We start from the raw sequence: 18,370 nt of genomic DNA, 5'->3' as shown, positions 1-18,370 counted from the left end.
AAAATTAACAACTGGTAAGGCCCCAATCAGAAAAGATGGCAATGAGTTACTAGTCCAGCTTATGGCTAAAGAACTCTTCAATAGTGATCACAACTGGACGGCCGGAGTAAGAACCACTTGACCGAGTCTGCACCCCACAATCCAAGCCCCCACCTTTCACCTGGAGTCAGAACTGCAGGCATTGCTGCCGCAAATGATTATGAAAGCAGAATCTTGAATGGGTGGCAAGTATAATGAAGTAAGCTCTGACTGTGCAATCAGGGAAAGACAATAGAGCTGCCCAATACTACAACGGCTTGCCTTATCCTGTAGTGGGCTCCCTGCATTACCTTCGAGGACTGCTTTTCAAAATGGACCAGCAGTGCTGGCATTACTTGTGAGTTAGTGAGAAATACAATTCATAGACCCACCCGACCTAGTGAATCACTGGGGGTGGGGCCCAGGAAACTGTTTAAGTAGCCCTCCCAGTGAGTCTCATGTGTTAGGACTGAGAACCACAGTATCCAACTAGAAACTCGTTCTCAGTTTCCTGAGCTCCATCCCCAGAGATTCTGATTGAGTAGATTTGGGCTCGAGCATGAGAATTTGCACGTCCACCAAATTCCCAGGTAATGCCCATGCTGCTGGTCCAGGGATCATACTTTGACTACCACTGTCTGCGGTGTTGACCTAAGTGATGTGTCAAGTTCCCTTCAGGGGAGATTCTCTGAGCTTTAGAATTTGCCTTGCAAAATCAATCCTACTAGTACGTAACCCTGTTAACACTGTGACGGAAACGGGGTCCGGTGTTGTAGCCAAAAGGACCCAGCTCAGCAACAGAAGAGTAACTGAAAATAACTTGGGTTCATTGACTGTGTTTCTGAATCACCACAAGGTCACCAAAGATAACAGATCTATTTTTTTGAAATATATCTTTAAGCAACAAAACAATAGGGAGACCTATTGGCCTCCTTCATACAAAACAGGTGTTTCTGGCACCGCCCACCTCTAAACACCCCATAAAAGTTTTTTTCCAGCCAGTCCTAACCAGCGCCCTGAGCACCTATAGTCCTTCTTCTCAATCCCTCTTCCTAAATCTGCAGCTCGAACATGCAAAACAGCAAGGCAGGACCTTGCTCCGCAGGCACAGGAGGAAAAATTGAATAGCAAAGCTAGCAATTTAATGAGGCAAGGGGAAGGAAAGGTTGAGAACTTTCATATAAATGTTAACCGTTTTTGTCCATAAAAGTTGCCATTTAGTAATGCTTTGTGCCAGATACTGTTTTTTAGCACTTTGCATAAGCTAGTTCCTTTAAAGCTCACATCAGTCTTGTGAGATATGTGTCACTGTCATTTTACAAAGGAGTTAACCAAGCCTCAGAGGGGTTAACCACTTGTCCCAAGCCACACACACAGCAGGTGAAAGGACAGAAATTTGAACTGAGGTCTGTCTGAGTCCAAAGCCCTTGTTCTTGAAAACCATCTGAAATACCTTCCTGTAAAAATCAGGACACATATATCTAGGGCAAGTGGTCTAACCACAGAAGCGTCTCGCCCTGTGGCCTCCCGATTCCCCAGCTGGCCTCTCACCGCCACCTGCCTGCAGGCCTAACACCTGGGCCACTCCTTGCTCCTTTTTATTCATTATGCATTGTGTCTGCCCACCAGTTATCAGAGCTGATGTGGGATATTTAGCAAAGACAGTTGCCATCCTGAAAGTAATGCCTTCCCTCCCCCATATCAATAAGATGAGTAAGTAAATATAGTTAAACCAGATTCTAAAAGGCCCTGAACACGAGGCAGTGGCATTTAAACTTGATCTGATAGGAAATGAGAAGTCACTGAGGCCTCTGCAATAAGGGAGGCTAACCTGGCAACGCGCCCACAAATGAGGAGAGGCTGTTCCCCACCCCCCTGCTGTCCATCAGAATCAACTACCGGGCTTCCTTCACATCCCCACACCCCATGACCACCTTGGCCTTTCTGGAACAATCGGCCTGGGGTAAGGACCCACACACTCATATAGTTAAGAACTTTCACAGGTGATTTTTCTCCTGTTAGCCTGAAGAGTCCATTATGTCTGTCCAATACAAGGTAGCTCTTAATAGTCTCACTTAAACGTGCAATAATGTAGATTAATGGATTAAAGAGGTAATTTTTTTTTAGAGCAACAAAAACAATAGGAGAATTATAGCTAAACATTGATCTCTTTTAAGTTAGGGAAGTCTTTCCTAATTAAGCATAAACCGGAGGAATAGATTTGACTATATTAAAAAAAAAAAAAATCATAGTAAAAACTTTAACAAAAAAACACCACAAATAAAGTTAAAAGGCAAATAATGAACTGCAATAAATATTTGCTACATATTTGACCAAAAAACTTCATTCCCTTAATAAGTAAAAAGTGCTTCAATTCAATAAGGCAAAGATAAACATTCCAAAAGGAAATGGACAAAGTGCATGCATATATATTTTATTTAAAAAGAAATACAAATTACGAATAAACATGAGAAAAAAGTTTCACTTCCCTACTAAACAAAAAGTCAAATTAAAACACAGGTACCGCGTTGGCAAACATTTATAAATGATAATGCTTAGCACTGGAGATGAGAAAAAACAGACACACATATATGCTTTTGGGGGAACTGTACAATGGTACAATTTCTGTTTCAAAAGCCTTTAAACTGATCATTTTCTCAGATCCGATAATCCCTCTCACTTCTACGAATTTTCCTGAAGGAAACAGAGCACCTCTTCATACACAGGCTAATGCACATGGATTCAATGTGTCTTTAGTAAGAGTGACAATCTGGCAAGAAACTGCACGTACAATAATAAAGGCGGATTAGATAAATTGTCCTCCAGCAAACATGAATTATTTTTGTCACCAGAAAATTGGTAATCATTATTTCTAAGGCTTATACAGTAATATTATGGTGTGTTCAATAGAGAAAAAACACCGCTGGAGGCCAAGACGTCCTTTAGTCTTTCAGGTGAGTAAGGTCATGAGGAGAAAGGAGAGGATGGTAAAAGTGAGAATTCAGAGCAAGAGAAAAACTTTCTATTTGGTGCTGTCCAATATTGCAAACATTAGCCACATGTGGCTATTTAAATTTAAGTTAATTAAAGTTAAATACCATTTAAAGTTCAGTTCCTTAGTTGCACTAGCCATATTTCAAGTGCTCGGAGTGACAGGTGGCTGGTGGCTACGGTTTCAGACAGCACAGATTGGAGAATGCTTCGCAAGCTCTCCTGGACAGCGTTCCTCTAAGCTTTCTCCCTCACACCCGGATCCAGCCTGCATCCGGCTTTGGGCTCATCTCTTCAGCCTCATCTCTTGGTACACTCTTCCGCATCCTCATGTTCCAGCAACACGAGAGGAAGCACCAGAAGGACAGAGATCGTATCTGTGTGGTCCTCCCAGACAAATAGGATCTCCCAGCATATTATCCAGGTAATTATACACAACAGCATGCGGAAGAGCCGATAATGCAGATTGTTAATACAGCCCTGAGTTCATCCTGGGGTTCAGGGAAGACTTCCCAGGGGAGGAGGGGTTAGGCAGTAACCACAGAAAAGAGCATGATATGAGTAAAGGCACTGATGAGAAAAAGCACAGCATAAGAGAATTACCAGCTGGTCAGGCATTTCATCACTCAGCAGATAATGACTGTCTGTAATGGGCCAGGCCTGAGCCAGGCTCTGCAGACAGAGCAGGGACCAGGACAGCAATGGCCCCTGTCCTCATGATGCTTATACTCACTCTCATCCAGCACTGCAGGAGCACCAAGGATGAGGCAAGGTGTGCAAGGACTCAGACCTCATATTAAGGAGACTGGTTTGTTTTTCAGCCCAGCAGTGGAACCCTCTTTTTGGCCTCCTGGCTTCTATCTCTCCTTGTTCCCTACCCCAGTCCCCATCTGTGGGAGATGGAGAGCTCCTGATGGCCGGCGCGGGGGAGGGGCGGGAGAGAGCGGTTAGGCAGCGGGAGGGGCACAGCCGACAGTTTGGGTAAGACCCTTCCTGCAGCCAGTGAGGATGTGGATTTGAGAGAAGAAAGAATAAAGACGGGAAGTCTAGTGGACAGGCTGCGGGAGTCATCTAGAAGCGCGGGGGGAGCTGCAAAATAGCAGGGCCAACATCAGCAATGTTGGAGCAGGAGAAGGCACTCCAAGTTAAGAAAATGCCCTCGGAGGGAACCGGGCTGGCAGAGCAGAGGGAGCGCCGCCAAACCCGGCGAGGGAGGGCGTGTCTGTGGGGCAAGGTTCCAGGGAGGAGGGGGAACCGAGCATCTCGGGAGAGTCCGCAGGCCAAAGGAAGGAGGCCAGCCGGGGCACGGGCACCCCCAGCGGAGGAAAGGTGTCGGCAGGTCAGAGGGGCGCGAGAGACCTCACCTGCAGGGGGCCACACGGTGCCAGGATGGGCGGGGCTGTGAGGCAGCAGGTGTGCGTTACCTGCGGAGCGAGGATGGGGAGGCTGGAGCTGGCCCGGGTCCTGGGGCAGCGCAGAGAGGCTCCCCGGAGGAGGGAAACCTCCCTTGGACTTCAGCAGGGCTATTTCCCGACCTTGTCCTTGAGCAATTTACAAGCGGCGGGCAGGGCGTTCTCCACAGCCCGGATTCCGCCGAGAGCCAAAGCTCTGCTCCGGGCCTGCCATAGGACCAACGCTTTGCGGGCGTCTCATCTGGTCTGGATTCCCGACGCTCGCCAGGTTCTTCTCTGGGGTGACACCCTTCGCACCTGCCGCTCGTATGCTCCAGCCCCCTCGATCCCCCGCCGCTCGGCCCAGGCTCTTCGCCGGATACCCTCAGACCTCCCCCCCAGCGACCGCACCCCGCGCCGCGGCCTCGCAGCCCTCGGTTCCCTCCGACCTCCACCCCCCACACGTGGCCGGCACCCCGCTTCTGCCCCTCCCAGCCGCACCCCTCCTGGCCGCGGTACCTGGGGCTCTCGAAGCTGCACCCCCTGCGCCGCAGCGCCGCCCTCTTCTGCCGCAGGAGCGCAGCGGCCTCCCCACCGAGCTCCTGCTCCATCGCCCCGGGGCGGGGGCCGCGGGCTCGGGCGCACTCGGGTGGGCTCGGGCTTCGGCGGGCCTCGGAGGGCCTCTAGGCTCACGCGCCGCAGCCCACGCCCCGCCCCGAGCGCCTCCGCCCGGCCCAGGCCCCGCCCCTGCCCCGCCCCGAACTTCAGCCCTGCCCAGTCCTTGCCCCTAGCCGAGTCCAGACCCCGCCCCGAACTTCAGCCCTGCCCACTCCGTGCCCCTCAGCTGCGTCGAGACCCCGCTCCGGGCCCCCCATTCCCGGAACTTCAGCCCAGCTTACCCCACGCTCCTCAACCCAGCCAGTGCCTCGCCCCGTCCCCGCCCCGCACTCTAGCCACGCCCATCCCACCCTGGTCCCAACCCGGTTCCCAAAGCTTGTTCTCCGCACCTCTGTTAGGCATGCACACACGAAAGGCCCATTCAGCTGTGTACTGTCCACGGCCCCGCCCCTCCCTCTCTTTGCCCCTCTGCACTAACCCAGGCCCAGGTCACCTACCCCTCCGCTACAGAGCTCCCGTGAGGTCCCCGCCCTCACCCCAAGGGTCGGCTCACTTGAACGTCGCTCCTCCACACCTCAGTACCCCCAGGGGCTTTGTAATGTAGCACGGCGTCCTCTGGGAGCCGCCCTTTCCAGTGCCCCGCCCACAGGCACGGCCCCGCCTTTTCTCACCAGAGCCCCCATACTGCGCTCACTCGCGGCCCTCCTCAACCCTGCGGGGAACAGAGCTCCGCCCTCAGCCCCGCCCCTCCAGGCCCCGCCCGCGATCTTGCCCCGCCCACGCCGGTGGCCCCGCCCATTCCCCCCCCCCCTCCGCGTGTGCCCGGGCGGTGGCTGGCTGCGCGCAGGGGCTACATGCCCACCTTCAAGGCTAAACAGGCATTCTGCCACACAGTCTGAGTTAGCTCGCGGATCTCTCCATCCACCAAGAAGAAGTACTGCTGTCTCCTGGTGGTCGTTTGTGGCACCTGACGCAGTGAGGCTGAGGGGCTGGAGCTTTGTAGGCTACCAATCGTGGGTTCAAGTCTTGCCTTCATCACTGTCCAGCTGTGTGACAACCACCACCTCCCACCATCCTCCTTCCCAAGTCAGATACATCCGTCTCAGAATCTTTGAACACTGCACCGGGGCTGAGGCAGCTACCCCATCTGGGTAAAGCTAGGGGGTCACTGTGCCATCTAAATCGTGAGGTGAACTAGGGTCCCTCAGCTATCAGGGCTTGTCTAGGCTAGGGAGGTGTGGCCATTCTAGCCTGGAACTGGGGCGGTGGAACAGAGCCTGAGGAGTGTGTGTGGGGGAGCTTGTGCTTGGAGAATCGGCCACTGCAGCTTTGGAAGTCACTAGCTGGGAAACTGAGGCAGGCAGGGCCGGGGCTCCCTTGATCACCTTGTATCATGTCCCTCCCTGGTGCAACTCCCTCAATGACTTGCTTTCCCAGTAAGGCCTGGACTCCTTTGCTTCTGCACCTCCCAGCAGAGAAGCCAGTCTAGGGAGACAGTGAAAGGGAGAGAAAAAGATGTAGGGGCTATCTACTTCTCATTCTGGCTCCTTGAGACTCCACTTTGGTCCTCCCCTCAGGTTTCCAGGAGACAACCCTTGTAAAACAGCCCACCCCCACCTTGTAAGACAGTCCCCCTTTTTCTCTTAAGCAAGCTAGAGTGAGCTTCAGGTTTTTGCCTAACTTCATGAACTCCCCCCAACATATCTTTTCAGACTTGGATCCTATTACTCCCCCATCCTTTACTCAGTGAGACTGGGTTGGCTGCTTTCCCCAACCTCCTCCTCCTCCGTTTCCTTTCTGTCTCCCTGCCTGCTCCACTCTCCCTGTGTTCGGAGATCTCTGAAATGAATCTCCAAATGTCCACTGCCTTCTAAAGCTTCCACAGATCCCCCCACCTCCCTCTGAGTGCCCACAGCACTGACTATGTCCCTTCCTGAGGGCACTGCTCATATATGTCATTTACGTTCCAGTACCTCTTAACTGGGATGCCCCACACATCCTTCATGCCTGTAGCTGGCACAGCAACTCTTTGCTAAGTGAAATGCACGTGACTTTAATGAATTGAGCAATATTCATTGGAAAACACATTTAATTTCAAAGTAAACAAAGATGTTTGTACATTAAAGTATTTAATTAGTGAAACAATTATCAGTGTAACAAGCTGAAAAATACAGCAACTTGATACAAGACTGAGGTAACAAAATACTTCACCCAAAATCTAAAGAATCCCCAGAGGGCTGATGTCCAGTGGTTATTGCAGGTGAGACACTTTATAGGAATTAGAGAAAGTCTTTACACAACTGCATGCAGGGGGTCTGCTGGAAAAAAAGACAACCCAGGAGAATGCAACAGATTAACAAGAAAGGAATTAAAATGTAGAAACTGATTTCCAATTTACTTTGAAGAATACATAAGAAATTGAAAACTACTCTCTACACAACATTTTGAATGCTAAGTGAAAAACCATGCATTTTGGCACGAAATTTATTAAAGATTATACCATACTAATAAATTAATTACTATTGTTTCATTACTGAAGGGTCACAGTTGTTCAGAAATGGGTAAAGAGATAATGGTTATAGAACGGACAGTACACTCGCACGCAGAAGGCAGGGCTGCGAGGTGGTCCATGGGAAGTTCCAAGTTCTCCACACCCAAGAAAATGCAGCTGTCACTCACGCTGCATTGAACACTGAAAGTAAGCCCAAAAGGCCTCGGAAGTAAATACTGCAAACATTAGGACCCTGCTCTCTTTCCACCTTGGAGTCCTACGCGTTCCCAAGCAGAGCTCTGCTCCTGCCGGTTCTGGGCCAACCAGCCTCTGGGACCACCTAGTTCTCACTGCCCCTGAACTGGCAGGGCAAGAGGCTCTTTCATCTGTGCAGCCTTTAGAAACCTTCCTGGTGGCAGCTGCACAGGGTTGTACTTGTTGCTGGGAGAGAGGCAGGGACTTGCTAGAGGAGATGCAGCGTGAGAACTATTTCTTCATTGAGTGGTCAGCTCCTCCAGGGCAGCCATCAAGTGTTTTGTCCTTTCATATCCGGGGTAGCGCCTGGCACACAGGAAGCACTCACTAGAGAGGCAGATGAATGTATGGGTGGTTATGCACAGAGAATCTTTTCTTTCAAAGGGACTCTGGTAGTTGTGTTTGTTTTTCTTTTTTAAACATTTTAATCACCTAACATGCCAGTATGATGTGGGACTCATTAAAGTCATTGATGAAGTCACTGAAAATAAGTTAGGTTGTGTTTTTGGCAACGTTCTCCTGGTTATAAGCATCAGTAACATGGGTGGGAGCTCTAGGCTCCACTTGTGGAATGAAAGCAGACCCTGCTTGCCGATGGCTTCCCATTTTCATGGACCATTTTCCACCTGTAAAATGGCATTCTAAAAAATACAGGTGTTGGGAGGAAGATGATGAAAGAAATACTGGCCATCTTGGCAAGAAAAAATGCTTTATAAATTCAGTTGGCAAGAGAGAGCGGGTTCTTTCCCAAACAGAATCCCCTCAAGTATCTTCCTCTTTCGATTCCACAGTAGGACAGTGTGATCAATGGGCTTCTTCAGGGAAGAGAAAGGGGCCACACTCCCTCACCGGGCATACTCAGAACAATATTTCTACTGTTCTCCATCAAATAAATCCTCCAGGAAGTGTTTCATTCGTCAGAATGCACTCGGTAGATCATGAATTACAAAACACGTTCAACTCAAACGGGTGAAAATTACTCCCAGGAATCGGTGAGGGAGCTGTTCTTGGGGCACCAGCTACCTACTCCAGTTTGTAGACAGCATTCTGTAACTCTCCTTTTGGGGTGCCGTGATGTTTGCTTGAAGGAAAAAAAAAGATACAGCACATGCATGCAAGACATGTATCTTCAATGGTGTCACAAACATTTGTGCACTGTGGACCGTCAAGGAGAAAAAAGCAGAAACACTTCCCTCCAGGGGGAGCATCCACCCATGGACGTCCCCGCTGGGGTCTGTGCCTGGCCCCTCCGTCCCTGCCTTGCAGCTTGAGGGACAAGCCGACACTGAGCAGACAACCTGAATTTCATTCACTTGCTCGGCCCCAAGCCCCTGTCTCAGGACTTCTCTGGTACCTTTGAGGTGCTTACCAGTTCTACGGGGGCTTTGCCAATGAGGTCTGAACAGATTCTTCAAGAGTCCAAGCTAAGAAGGTTTCTAGGAGGGGGTGTGGGATCCTTTTCAATTAGCGAAAAGACTAAACACTTTGAAAAGAACGGCGAATGTGCTGTCTCACATTAGACTCAGAAGAGAACCTAATTTGTGAAAGAGACGAACATTTTGTAGAGGGCAGAACCTCATCTGATTAAGTCGAGCCTGAAATTCGCAGGTTTTTGGATCGACATCTATAATATTTCATGTGAGAAAAGCCAGAACAGTCGAAGAGTGGAGAAGCACAAGGAAAAGAAGTGGCTGATGTTCCACTGTTGCAGGTTCCTCCAAACTGAAGACTTAAAAACTAACAGGTAGAATCAGATTTGAACGTAAGTCAGAGCGTTCACACTGCACAGGTCTGGTGAGAGGCGTTTGGCGTGTGGTGTTTTCATTCAGCCTCCAGAGGCTAATTTGAAGAGTCGTTGGTATGAATCGGGTGCCCGCATCCAGACCCTGGCTGCAGGTGGGTATGCAAAGTACCAATGGCCAGTGTTTGAAGGCCTCCACTTTACCATCTGGAGTTTCTCCTGGCATGAGAGCATTCTAGAACTTGCTCCAGAGCAGGGGTAGTTATTGAGCACACAGAGTAAAGCTCAACCACAAAACAAGCTCCTGATGACAACTCCTTTCCTCACCAATTCATTCAAGGTTTTAGAAAAGTTGTCACCATTTGATCAAAATACAGTGGTGGGTCCTTTAGTCGCTTTTTATCTGACCTATCACAGTTCACTGGTTAAGATGCTCTTTTGAAACATATTGCCCAGAAACTGTTAGGGGTAGTTTGATGTCTGATCTCGTGTGAGCCATGAAACTATGATAGCAACACGGACCCAGAAATTCAGCTTCTTTCAAAAAATCATTTTTGGGTTTCCTTCTTAGAATTAGGGCACCCAGATGAGAGAGATGGGGGAGGGAGGGGAGCTATGGTGATAAAGCTACCACAAATGAAGTTAATTTTTATTCATTATTTTGAATAAAAATGTATTTGTGCAAAATAAAAGTCACTTAAAATATGACAGTAACAGAAAAGGACGTTGTTCGTGTGAAGAGCTCGTAACTGAATGCAGGACGTGGGCTGTTCACTCCCAGGGCATTGCTTTCTCGTCACCATGGTCATCAACAATTGTGCCCTTGGATTTGGATGATGGAAAACTTGCTGGTGACTGGGTTCGGGGACAAGACGAGGGAGCTTAAGGCCTCAGTGTCACTCAGCTCCCCAGTGTAATCAGGAATCCCAATGGGCCCTGGCCTGGCAGTGGAGGCAAAGGGTGAGATGATGGGAACAGAAGCCTGGCCTGTGGGAAGAGGTTGGCGCAACCGTTTGCCATGAGCATGGCGGCCTCCAAGCTGCTTCTGAGAAGCTGGGGAAAGCGTCACAACTTTCCATTCTGGCCTGGGCGGAGGGGGTGAGAAGAGAAGGGCCTTGGGCCACGGGAGAGGGGCTGGGAGGAAGCAAGCAGGCCAGGGGCCCAAGCCCCCTCCCCCCCCAGCCTGAAGCCTGTCTCAGAAGAGCCGACAGCAACAAGGCCTGGAAGGGACCCGGGCCCAGGGAGCAGCCTTCCAGATGAGTAGCACCCATAGGAACAGAAAACAAGACACAGTTTAAGGCATTGTTTGTTTACAGTAAAACAGGAGGGATCTGGGCTCTCACTCTGACCTTCCTGGGTGACAAGGCTGTCACTTCAGGTGAAAGCAGGGCCTCAAAGCCAATGAAGTGTGTGATGTCACGAGTCTTGTGCCAAAATGCATGTTTCTCGAAGAGTTCACACTTGCTCGCCGCTCGCAAGCACATGTATACGGCATGTACACGCAGAGGACGCTTCGGGGGTTGTACAAAATCTGAGGCCGCCCTGTGGGCAAGCAACCCCATGCACTTGGGGTGTAAAAAGCCAGTTCACAGCCAGTGCCCTCTCTCTGGTCCCCCACACAGCTTAACACTGTCCACTCTTTCGTGCAGGAGAGAGCAGTAGGGACCCAACGTGGGCTGAATGCTCTCTAGTCACAGCAGCAGCTGGTGGATGCACGAGGGCCCAGAGAGGGAGGGCGGGTGTTGCTGCAGAATGAGTCATGACAGTCGCTGGGGACTGGTGGTACGGCCTGCTCTGGAGGGCCCTCTGGACTATGAGGCCACAGGCCACGTCCCCTTGGGTCCAGCTGTGAGTCTCCCAGCACCTGGGCCATCAGCCTGTGCCCAGGACCTGTGCGTCACCACCAGTTCCAGGCCGGGCTCCCAGAAGCCTCTGAAGTCATGCCACGTCCTGCAGAGACTTATTCAAATGACATAAGGTTTGCAGGTACCTAGGAGAGAAAGCTCAGCCTTTTGTGAAAGTTCCAACTTTTTGGAAAGGGACCAGAGGTGGTCCCTAAGGGAAGGGACCAGGCCTTCCCCATTCGTCTGTGAATGAGCGGGTCTGGGGGGAGAGGGCACAGCAATAATGACCACTACCATCTGCTAAGTGGCCGCTGTGGGCCAGGCACTGCTCTGAGGACTTCACGTGCATTGCATCCTCAAGTCCTCACATCCACCCCACGAGGCAGGTACTAGACGTATCCCCATTATAAAGATGAGGAAACTGAGGCTTAGAGAGGCAGAGTACACAGTGCCTAAGTGGCAAGGCTAAGACCCAGCCCACACTCTCAGCCACTATCTCTGGGTCAAAATACAACTGCTCTTGGAGTGAAATTACACGGACCCCAATGGGCATCTGCGTTCGGAAGGGAAGCCAGCGGGAGGGGCGCGGGGGAGGTGGCAGGTGTGACGAGAAGTAACTTCATCAAAAACAAATCCATGTTGGTGTCAATTTGCTCAAACTGATAAATTGGAAACAATGCATCTCCTTGCCCCAGGGGACAGTTTTAAGAATGGTGACAGGAGCACTGTTCCAAACAGCACAAAGCAGGACATCGTTCTTGGGATCACCAACAGAAGAATTGATAGAAAGAAAAAATCAGTCCAAATAAATGAATGAAAGTTACACACATTGACACAGAAGACTCTGAAGAATACACTGCAGGAAAAGAGCAAGTCACAGAAGAAAATAGACAGTTATGGTTCTATTTCTAAAAAGAAGTTTAAAAAATGTACCCTCACCATACAATGAGGAATCAATACACTCCCTAACATTTTACAAGAACGGTAAACAAGCAAACCAGGAGCGTGGGTATGGGGTTATGAGATTTAAGTGTATTCAGTGTTAGTATCATTTTAACAAATACAATTCCCCAAAAAGAAAACTAATCTCAGTCGCTGAGATTTCCCATGAGAGGAGATGCATCTCTGACTGCCTTGCATGGCACCCCCTTGCATGTCATCACACGGCTGGCCCGGGGCATAGGGAAATAATCCTCTGCTGTGGAATATTCCGTTCTTGCCAACTTTTTATTATGACACACAGCATAGAGCGGAAATATTTGGCTGAAAGTAAATTAGAAATAAAAAGGGGAAAGAGTAGAGAAATAAAAAATCCCCCTCCCTTAGGTCTAAAAGTAGGACAGAAACACTCAAAAGGAGCAAAACCTTGCCACGGTACCCCACATTTACCACATGTGAAATTCGATTGTCCTTCTGATCAAACACCTGTTCTGCCAAATGGGTTTGACCCAGTTCCCTGCGACCCGCTGTGGACCTGCTGCCACCCTCAGGCTACCCCCTCACCTCCCCCGAGGGCAATGGGCTCTTGCTCAGAGGAACCATCAGTGATCCCAGCTGGGGCTGCCTCAGTGCCAAGGCCCTGTTCCCTCCCCTCCCCCACTGTCCTGGTGGCCCTCCTCAGGGCTGTCAGTCACTGTCAGACCTGGAGCCACCCCAGCCTCCTGCTCCAAGAATGGCATTCAGAGCTAATGAGGCCCCCCCGCACACCCCCCCACATGGTGTGACCAGTGCAGAGGAGGTTCAGGACATTCTTCCTCTCTTGAGTGACCAGAGGTGGCACCAGCCTTGTTCATGCCCTCACACCTTGTTTACTTTGCATCGTCTTGGGGTGACTGCCCATCAAAACCCCTGGTCTTCCCATCATGGAGCGGGGCAATTACAGTTACAGTTTCTTATGTATCATTTTGGGCACAAGTGTACAAGTGATAAATATGTGTATCTTAATACAAACGAGGTCGTGCTACACGTTTTTACATTTTGCTTTTTCACTTATCCCCTTTCAGTGCTCACACTCGGGTCTGCCTCTGTCTTCCTAACCGCTACCGGATGTGGCATAACAGGGGGTGACTGAGGGTCCCCGAGGTTTCTCTCAAGGACAGTGCTGCCCGGAACATTCTTACCCACGTGCCTTTGTACACACGTGTGAGCATGTCCCTCGCACACGTTCCTAGCAGGCAGACGGCGGAGTCGAGCGACTGAAATGCAGCTCGTTTTGAGCTTTGCTGAGGTAGCTCAAGTTTACCCCTGGATCAGTCCGACTGTTCCGTTTGCCAGGGATTTTCTGCCAACTCTGCTTTCTAGTTTCTTATCCGCTAGAATCTGATCAGCTCGTCATATATGTCCTCATTTATGTTACAGACATGCCACCACACCTCCCTCACACTTACAGAACTGCTTGGAGGGGCCAAGAAGTCTGTGACTGTGCTGTGACAAGCACAACAGATGTCCCTCCTCTCCTGGGCCCACACGACAGCCCCCTGGGTGTGAACTGGCCTTTGCTCTCACACTTGGGGCTGCTGCCTCCAGCGGCGCCCACACTTCCTCCTGGAAGCTTCCTCGTCTATTCCAAGCTCTCTGAGAGGAACCCAACTCCCCAGCTCCCTCTCCTGGCTGAGCCTAGGTGCCTTAGGGAAAGGAGCACCAATGCTGGCACCGCAGCCCAAGGGCTGCCCACCCGACCCCCAGGGTGAGGAAGCTCCAGCCTGCCCCTCCTGTGCCCGAGTGGGGAGGCAGCAGCCATTCCTCTCACAAGCCTGGATGGCAGAGGCTGTGCTTCCAGGCCCTTAGCTCAACTGCAGGAGGCTAAGCAAGCAGAGGTTCCCCGGGAGGCGTGAGGCGGACAGCTCAGGGGTAGACTCGGTGTGGGGCAGATGCACACTGACCATGGGACCTTAAACACGTGGTGCCACTTCCTAAGCGTCAGTGTCCTCAGTGCAAAACAGAGATGGCAAGAGAATGGGCCTCACAGGGGTGCTGGGAGGGCGGGACCGGCTCCTGCACGGGAAGTGTTTGGAGTGATGCGCCTGCTTCTGGCTCAGTGGGTGTGGTGGGGGAGGGGACCGAGCCACAAGCCAGGCCCAGCAGACCAGAGCCCCACTCGTCAGCAGCATGGCTGGCTCTCGATACATGAACTGTTATTATTCCTATGGGTGGGTGATGGGCGGGCGGGAGGCCCGTTAGTCAGTTTGGAGTTTTCCCATGAATCAACTTTAGGGGAGATGATCTACATAGATGCTGTGGCCTGAACCTTGAGGCGATACCGCACCTGCCACCTAACTGTCCGTGGGCAAGACACATGGAGCAGACTCAAGGTTCCGGTCTGAAGCCGGGCCTTGTTCGAAGCGGAGCAGGCGGTGCCCTGCTGAATCATGGGAAAAGGCTCATCCAAAGAGGGCGCCTGGGGCCTTAGCTGACAGGCGGTGATGGAAAGTGGGAGACGGTGTTTCAAGAGTGACAAGGAGGATTGTGGTGACTTTACCTGAGGCCTGTTGCTCTTACACGCATCATCCAAGTGCTTGTGCCACAGTATTGCATGGAGCCGGGAGCCGGTCTGGAACTTGTAAACATTGCCTGATGGGCAGAGAAACCACGGGTTAAGAAGAGAGTCACAGGGGAGGGCGTGTCTGTGACTGTGGCCTGAAGATAAATGTGAACATGGGGGACTAAACCCATGAAGGAAGGTCAGGAGCAGCCCAAGGCCAGCATGGGGGCTGCAGAGGAGGCGCCCAGCCCACCCCAGGGCTCTTGACCGTTTTGCGGCCCATGATGCCTTTGGCTCTGGTGGAGCTTGTGGACGTTTCTCAAAATAATGTTTTCAAATGCATAAAATAACATATTAAAAAAATCAGTATAAAATACAGTTATCAAACTACTAGGAAACCAATGAGTGATGTAGTTCTGTACGTGCTTCCTCATCAATGTACAAGGTCAGGAGGTCGGATGCTGCACTGTAACTTCAAAGAGACGGCGTAATGGATTCTGAGATGTCTGCGACAACTCGTGATAGGAAAACATCTGTGGCTTCTCTGGTAGACAAAATCATAGGCATTGTGAACATTCTGGTAGTTTGACACTCCTAATTAAAGGACTGGAGGTCATGGAAAACAAAGATGTAATTTTTTTCCCACTTAACTTCCCAGAGACCTTGAATTCTACCCATGGACCCTGGCCACCTGCTGTGTCCCGTTTCCCTCTGTTGGTGACAGTGCTTTCCTCTGGGCTAAAGCCCAAGAGTGGCTTGTGGTCCCGTGGCCATGAGGTCTCTAGGTCAAACTTGTGTAGGCACAGCCTGTATTTGCTAAAGAATCCACCTCTAATCCGGGTTCAGAGCCTGGAGGAAGAAACTCAGGTGGCAGCCAGGCTGAGGGCAGCTGTATGTGGGTTCGATCACCCAGAAACAGAGCTGGGAACGTGGCTCCTCTCCTCTGCATCCCCAGGGCATTTGGAGGCTCCTGTTTCTTTACTGTCCTGCTAAAAACATTAGGAGCCTGACACTTGAGGTGCTGTCTCTGGACCAGCAGCATCCGTTTTGCCTGAGAACTTGTTAGAAATGAAGAATCTTGGTCTTCACCCCAGATGCATCGAATCTATGAACAGGATCCCCACTGATTTGTATGCACACGAGCCCTGCACTGGAACATTCCTGTGGTGTGAAGATGCTTGGCGACTTCACAGTGCTGGTGAGTTTGCCTGGCTAGAGCCTAAGACCTGGGCAACGTGGGGTTTGGTCATGTGACTTGGGCTACGGAGGAGATTGGCATGGCCATTCTGAATGTCAGTGCAGATGGGGTCCCTGGACGAGGTGGCGCCCAGAACCTCTCCTTCTTCCCAGCACGGTCATGGGGAAGAACCAGGAGGATGGGAGGTGACTGCGCATGTTAACGGTGGGGCCTTGTGAAAGGCTTCTTCTCTGATTTGGCCTTGGACCAGGGCCCTGCCAGAGTCTCATGGCACAGGGGCATCCCGGAAGCCTCGCAAGACGCTTGCAGCCACGTGGTCACTGTGCCACCAGCATTATATTATTATTCCAAGCCCCTAAGGCTACCGCTCCAGGGGTGGCCACAGGTGAGGCCACACAGGGCTCCTGCATGCACACTGCTCCGTGGACACACCAACCATGATCTAACAGCTTTTATGGACTAGTGAGGGGACCTGGCAACATCAGAACCTAAAGCAAAGGGAAAGCAGCAACCTCAGAAGTTCCTACTATTTCAAGGTGCATATTTAGCAAAAGAGGAAACGGTGGAGATGAGCTGCAGGCCCCAGCTCCGGGCCCACTGCCTACCTTTGTCAGGGTTATTCAGCTGGAAGATATCCGGGTGCTCGGGGTCGTCAGGCAGCTGCACCATCCAGCCCACGATGGAGACCTTCTTGCCAGGTGTGGATTTATACTGGAGAACAACAGCATAGGCAGGAGGTCCTAGCCTCCACTCCCCAAGGAAAGCTGACCTGGGCCACGCAAGCCTCCTTCCCACCCCACCGCCCTCCCCTCCTCCACCCAGCCCCCGCAGTTCCCACGAGAGGAAGTCCCAGCACGGAGAGTCCTTTCACAGGACTTACGTGTTTTCTGTCTGTGCCCCGCAAGGACTTGGCTCTGTAGTACAGGAGGGTGGCTCCTGAGAGTGTGACCCAGTATCTGGTCCACGACGACATCTACACAGGAAGGGCAGGCAGAGTGACATGCTGTGAGTGGTGGGAGTCCCCTGGCTGCCTGATACCTGACCCAGCCACGTGGGTGGGAGGATGCGCCCCTCTTCCCAACCAATGCCAGCAAAGGGCACGTCTTTTCCCTGGCGCCCCACACCCCTCAATGCCACCTGCACCCAGGACCTAAAGGAGGGAGACGCCTTCTCAGTGCCTCTGAGCTCATCTGCCCTAAGCCCTACCTCCCTGCTCTGCTCCTTAACTCAGAGAGCCCTTCCTTTTTTCACCTCATCTAGGACAATGCCGAGGCATAACTTTTGTGTTCAGGTGACCTGGGCCCAAGAACGTCCTGGGGAAAAACATTTTTAAATTATGGACATGGTAAGCCGTAGCCTGGAAGAACCATAGTGTTTTCCAGGGGTGCTCTGGCGGAGAATGAACGGCAATGCAGTTGGAGAATTTACAGCTGGAGGTGGGAAAACCCACAGGCCCAAGCTGCAGGCGTGGCTTCTGTTTCTCCAGCTGTAAAGGCAGGAGCTTCCCACTCAGGGGCTCTGCTCCTCGGTTTGGGGAAAACACTTCGGTGGGCCTTCTGGTCCTGCAGAGGTGAAGCAAACACCCTCTCTTGGAAGGAAGAGGGTTGCGTGTACAGGAGCAGGCTGGTGGGCGTCACAACCCACAGGGCCCCCGCCCCACATTGGGTGGAACTGCGTCGCCAAGAATGTGAAAGCAGTAGCTTTCTGATGACCCCACAGGTGTGTACAACACACATGTGTATGCATGTCGGACTGAAAGAAGCTCCATGAAACAACACTTGGCTTTACTGTCAGGAACTCCATTATTTTTTATTCTATTCTACTCCAAAAATATGGGTCATGACCCACTAAACTGATTTCATCACTCATTTTTGGGCCAACCAGCATTTGGGAAAACACTGCTTTCAGGGACCATCTTGCTCTGGCCTCAGAATGGCTGAGGCCTGGACTCTGGGTGTGAGAGAGGCAGGCAGTCTGTACAATCGCTACACATAAGGCCCTATGTCACAGGATGCTTTGAGACACTCTGGGTCAAGGACAGAGTGTGACCCACGGCTGGGGGAAGACTCCTCCCCACCCATGAGCCACCTGGCTTCTCAAGACAGGGGAGTGTCTGGAGGCAGCCTCTGGACTGGGCCCTGGCATCTTCATGGTGGGCCTCTCCAAGGGGCAAGTGGCTGTGTGGCAGTGGACAGGGGCAAGCAGGGGCCAGAGCCAGAGAGGAAGGGCAGAGCAGATACCAGCAGGTACTACTAGATGCAGGTCACAGGCAGGTCACAGGCAGCTTGCTATAGATGCTCCATGGAAACAACAGAGAGGCTTTTGCACAGGGCTGAGGCCCT

General features: G+C 51.5%; 2 protein-coding genes across 16 annotated transcripts in view; both read right to left on the bottom strand.

The window, feature by feature from the left end:
* Positions 1 to 5,108, bottom strand: part of GARNL3 (GTPase activating Rap/RanGAP domain like 3) — a 123,977-nt gene extending 118,869 nt beyond the window's left edge. For 2 of the 4 annotated variants that reach the window (XM_074331030.1, XM_074331031.1), the window contains exon 1: positions 4,920 to 5,108. In XM_074331030.1, coding sequence (XP_074187131.1) covers positions 4,920 to 5,011 — 92 coding nt within the window. In that variant the 5' untranslated portion in view covers positions 5,012 to 5,108. The remainder of the gene's footprint in view (positions 1 to 4,919) is intronic. The other 2 variants (XM_074331032.1, XM_019728603.2) reach the window with 2 other exon arrangements.
* Positions 5,109 to 7,089: 1,981 nt separating this feature from the next.
* RALGPS1 (Ral GEF with PH domain and SH3 binding motif 1) overlaps positions 7,090 to 18,370 on the bottom strand; it is a 289,405-nt gene continuing 278,124 nt past the window's right edge. For 5 of the 12 annotated variants that reach the window (XM_074331041.1, XM_074331039.1, XM_074331038.1 and 2 more), the window contains 4 exons: positions 16,909 to 17,001; positions 16,634 to 16,739; positions 14,828 to 14,919; positions 11,509 to 12,106 (listed from right to left, as the gene is read on the bottom strand). In XM_074331041.1, coding sequence (XP_074187142.1) covers positions 11,972 to 12,106; positions 14,828 to 14,919; positions 16,634 to 16,739; positions 16,909 to 17,001 — 426 coding nt within the window. In that variant the 3' untranslated portion in view covers positions 11,509 to 11,971. The other 7 variants (XM_074331044.1, XM_074331047.1, XM_074331048.1 and 4 more) reach the window with 5 other exon arrangements.

The sequence above is a fragment of the Rhinolophus sinicus genome, linkage group LG04 (assembly GCF_036562045.2).
Source record: "Rhinolophus sinicus isolate RSC01 linkage group LG04, ASM3656204v1, whole genome shotgun sequence".
Classification (NCBI taxonomy): Eukaryota; Metazoa; Chordata; class Mammalia; order Chiroptera; family Rhinolophidae; genus Rhinolophus; species Rhinolophus sinicus.
The sequence above is the reverse complement of the archived record's forward strand: the minus strand, read 5'-3'. Positions and strand labels throughout refer to the sequence as shown.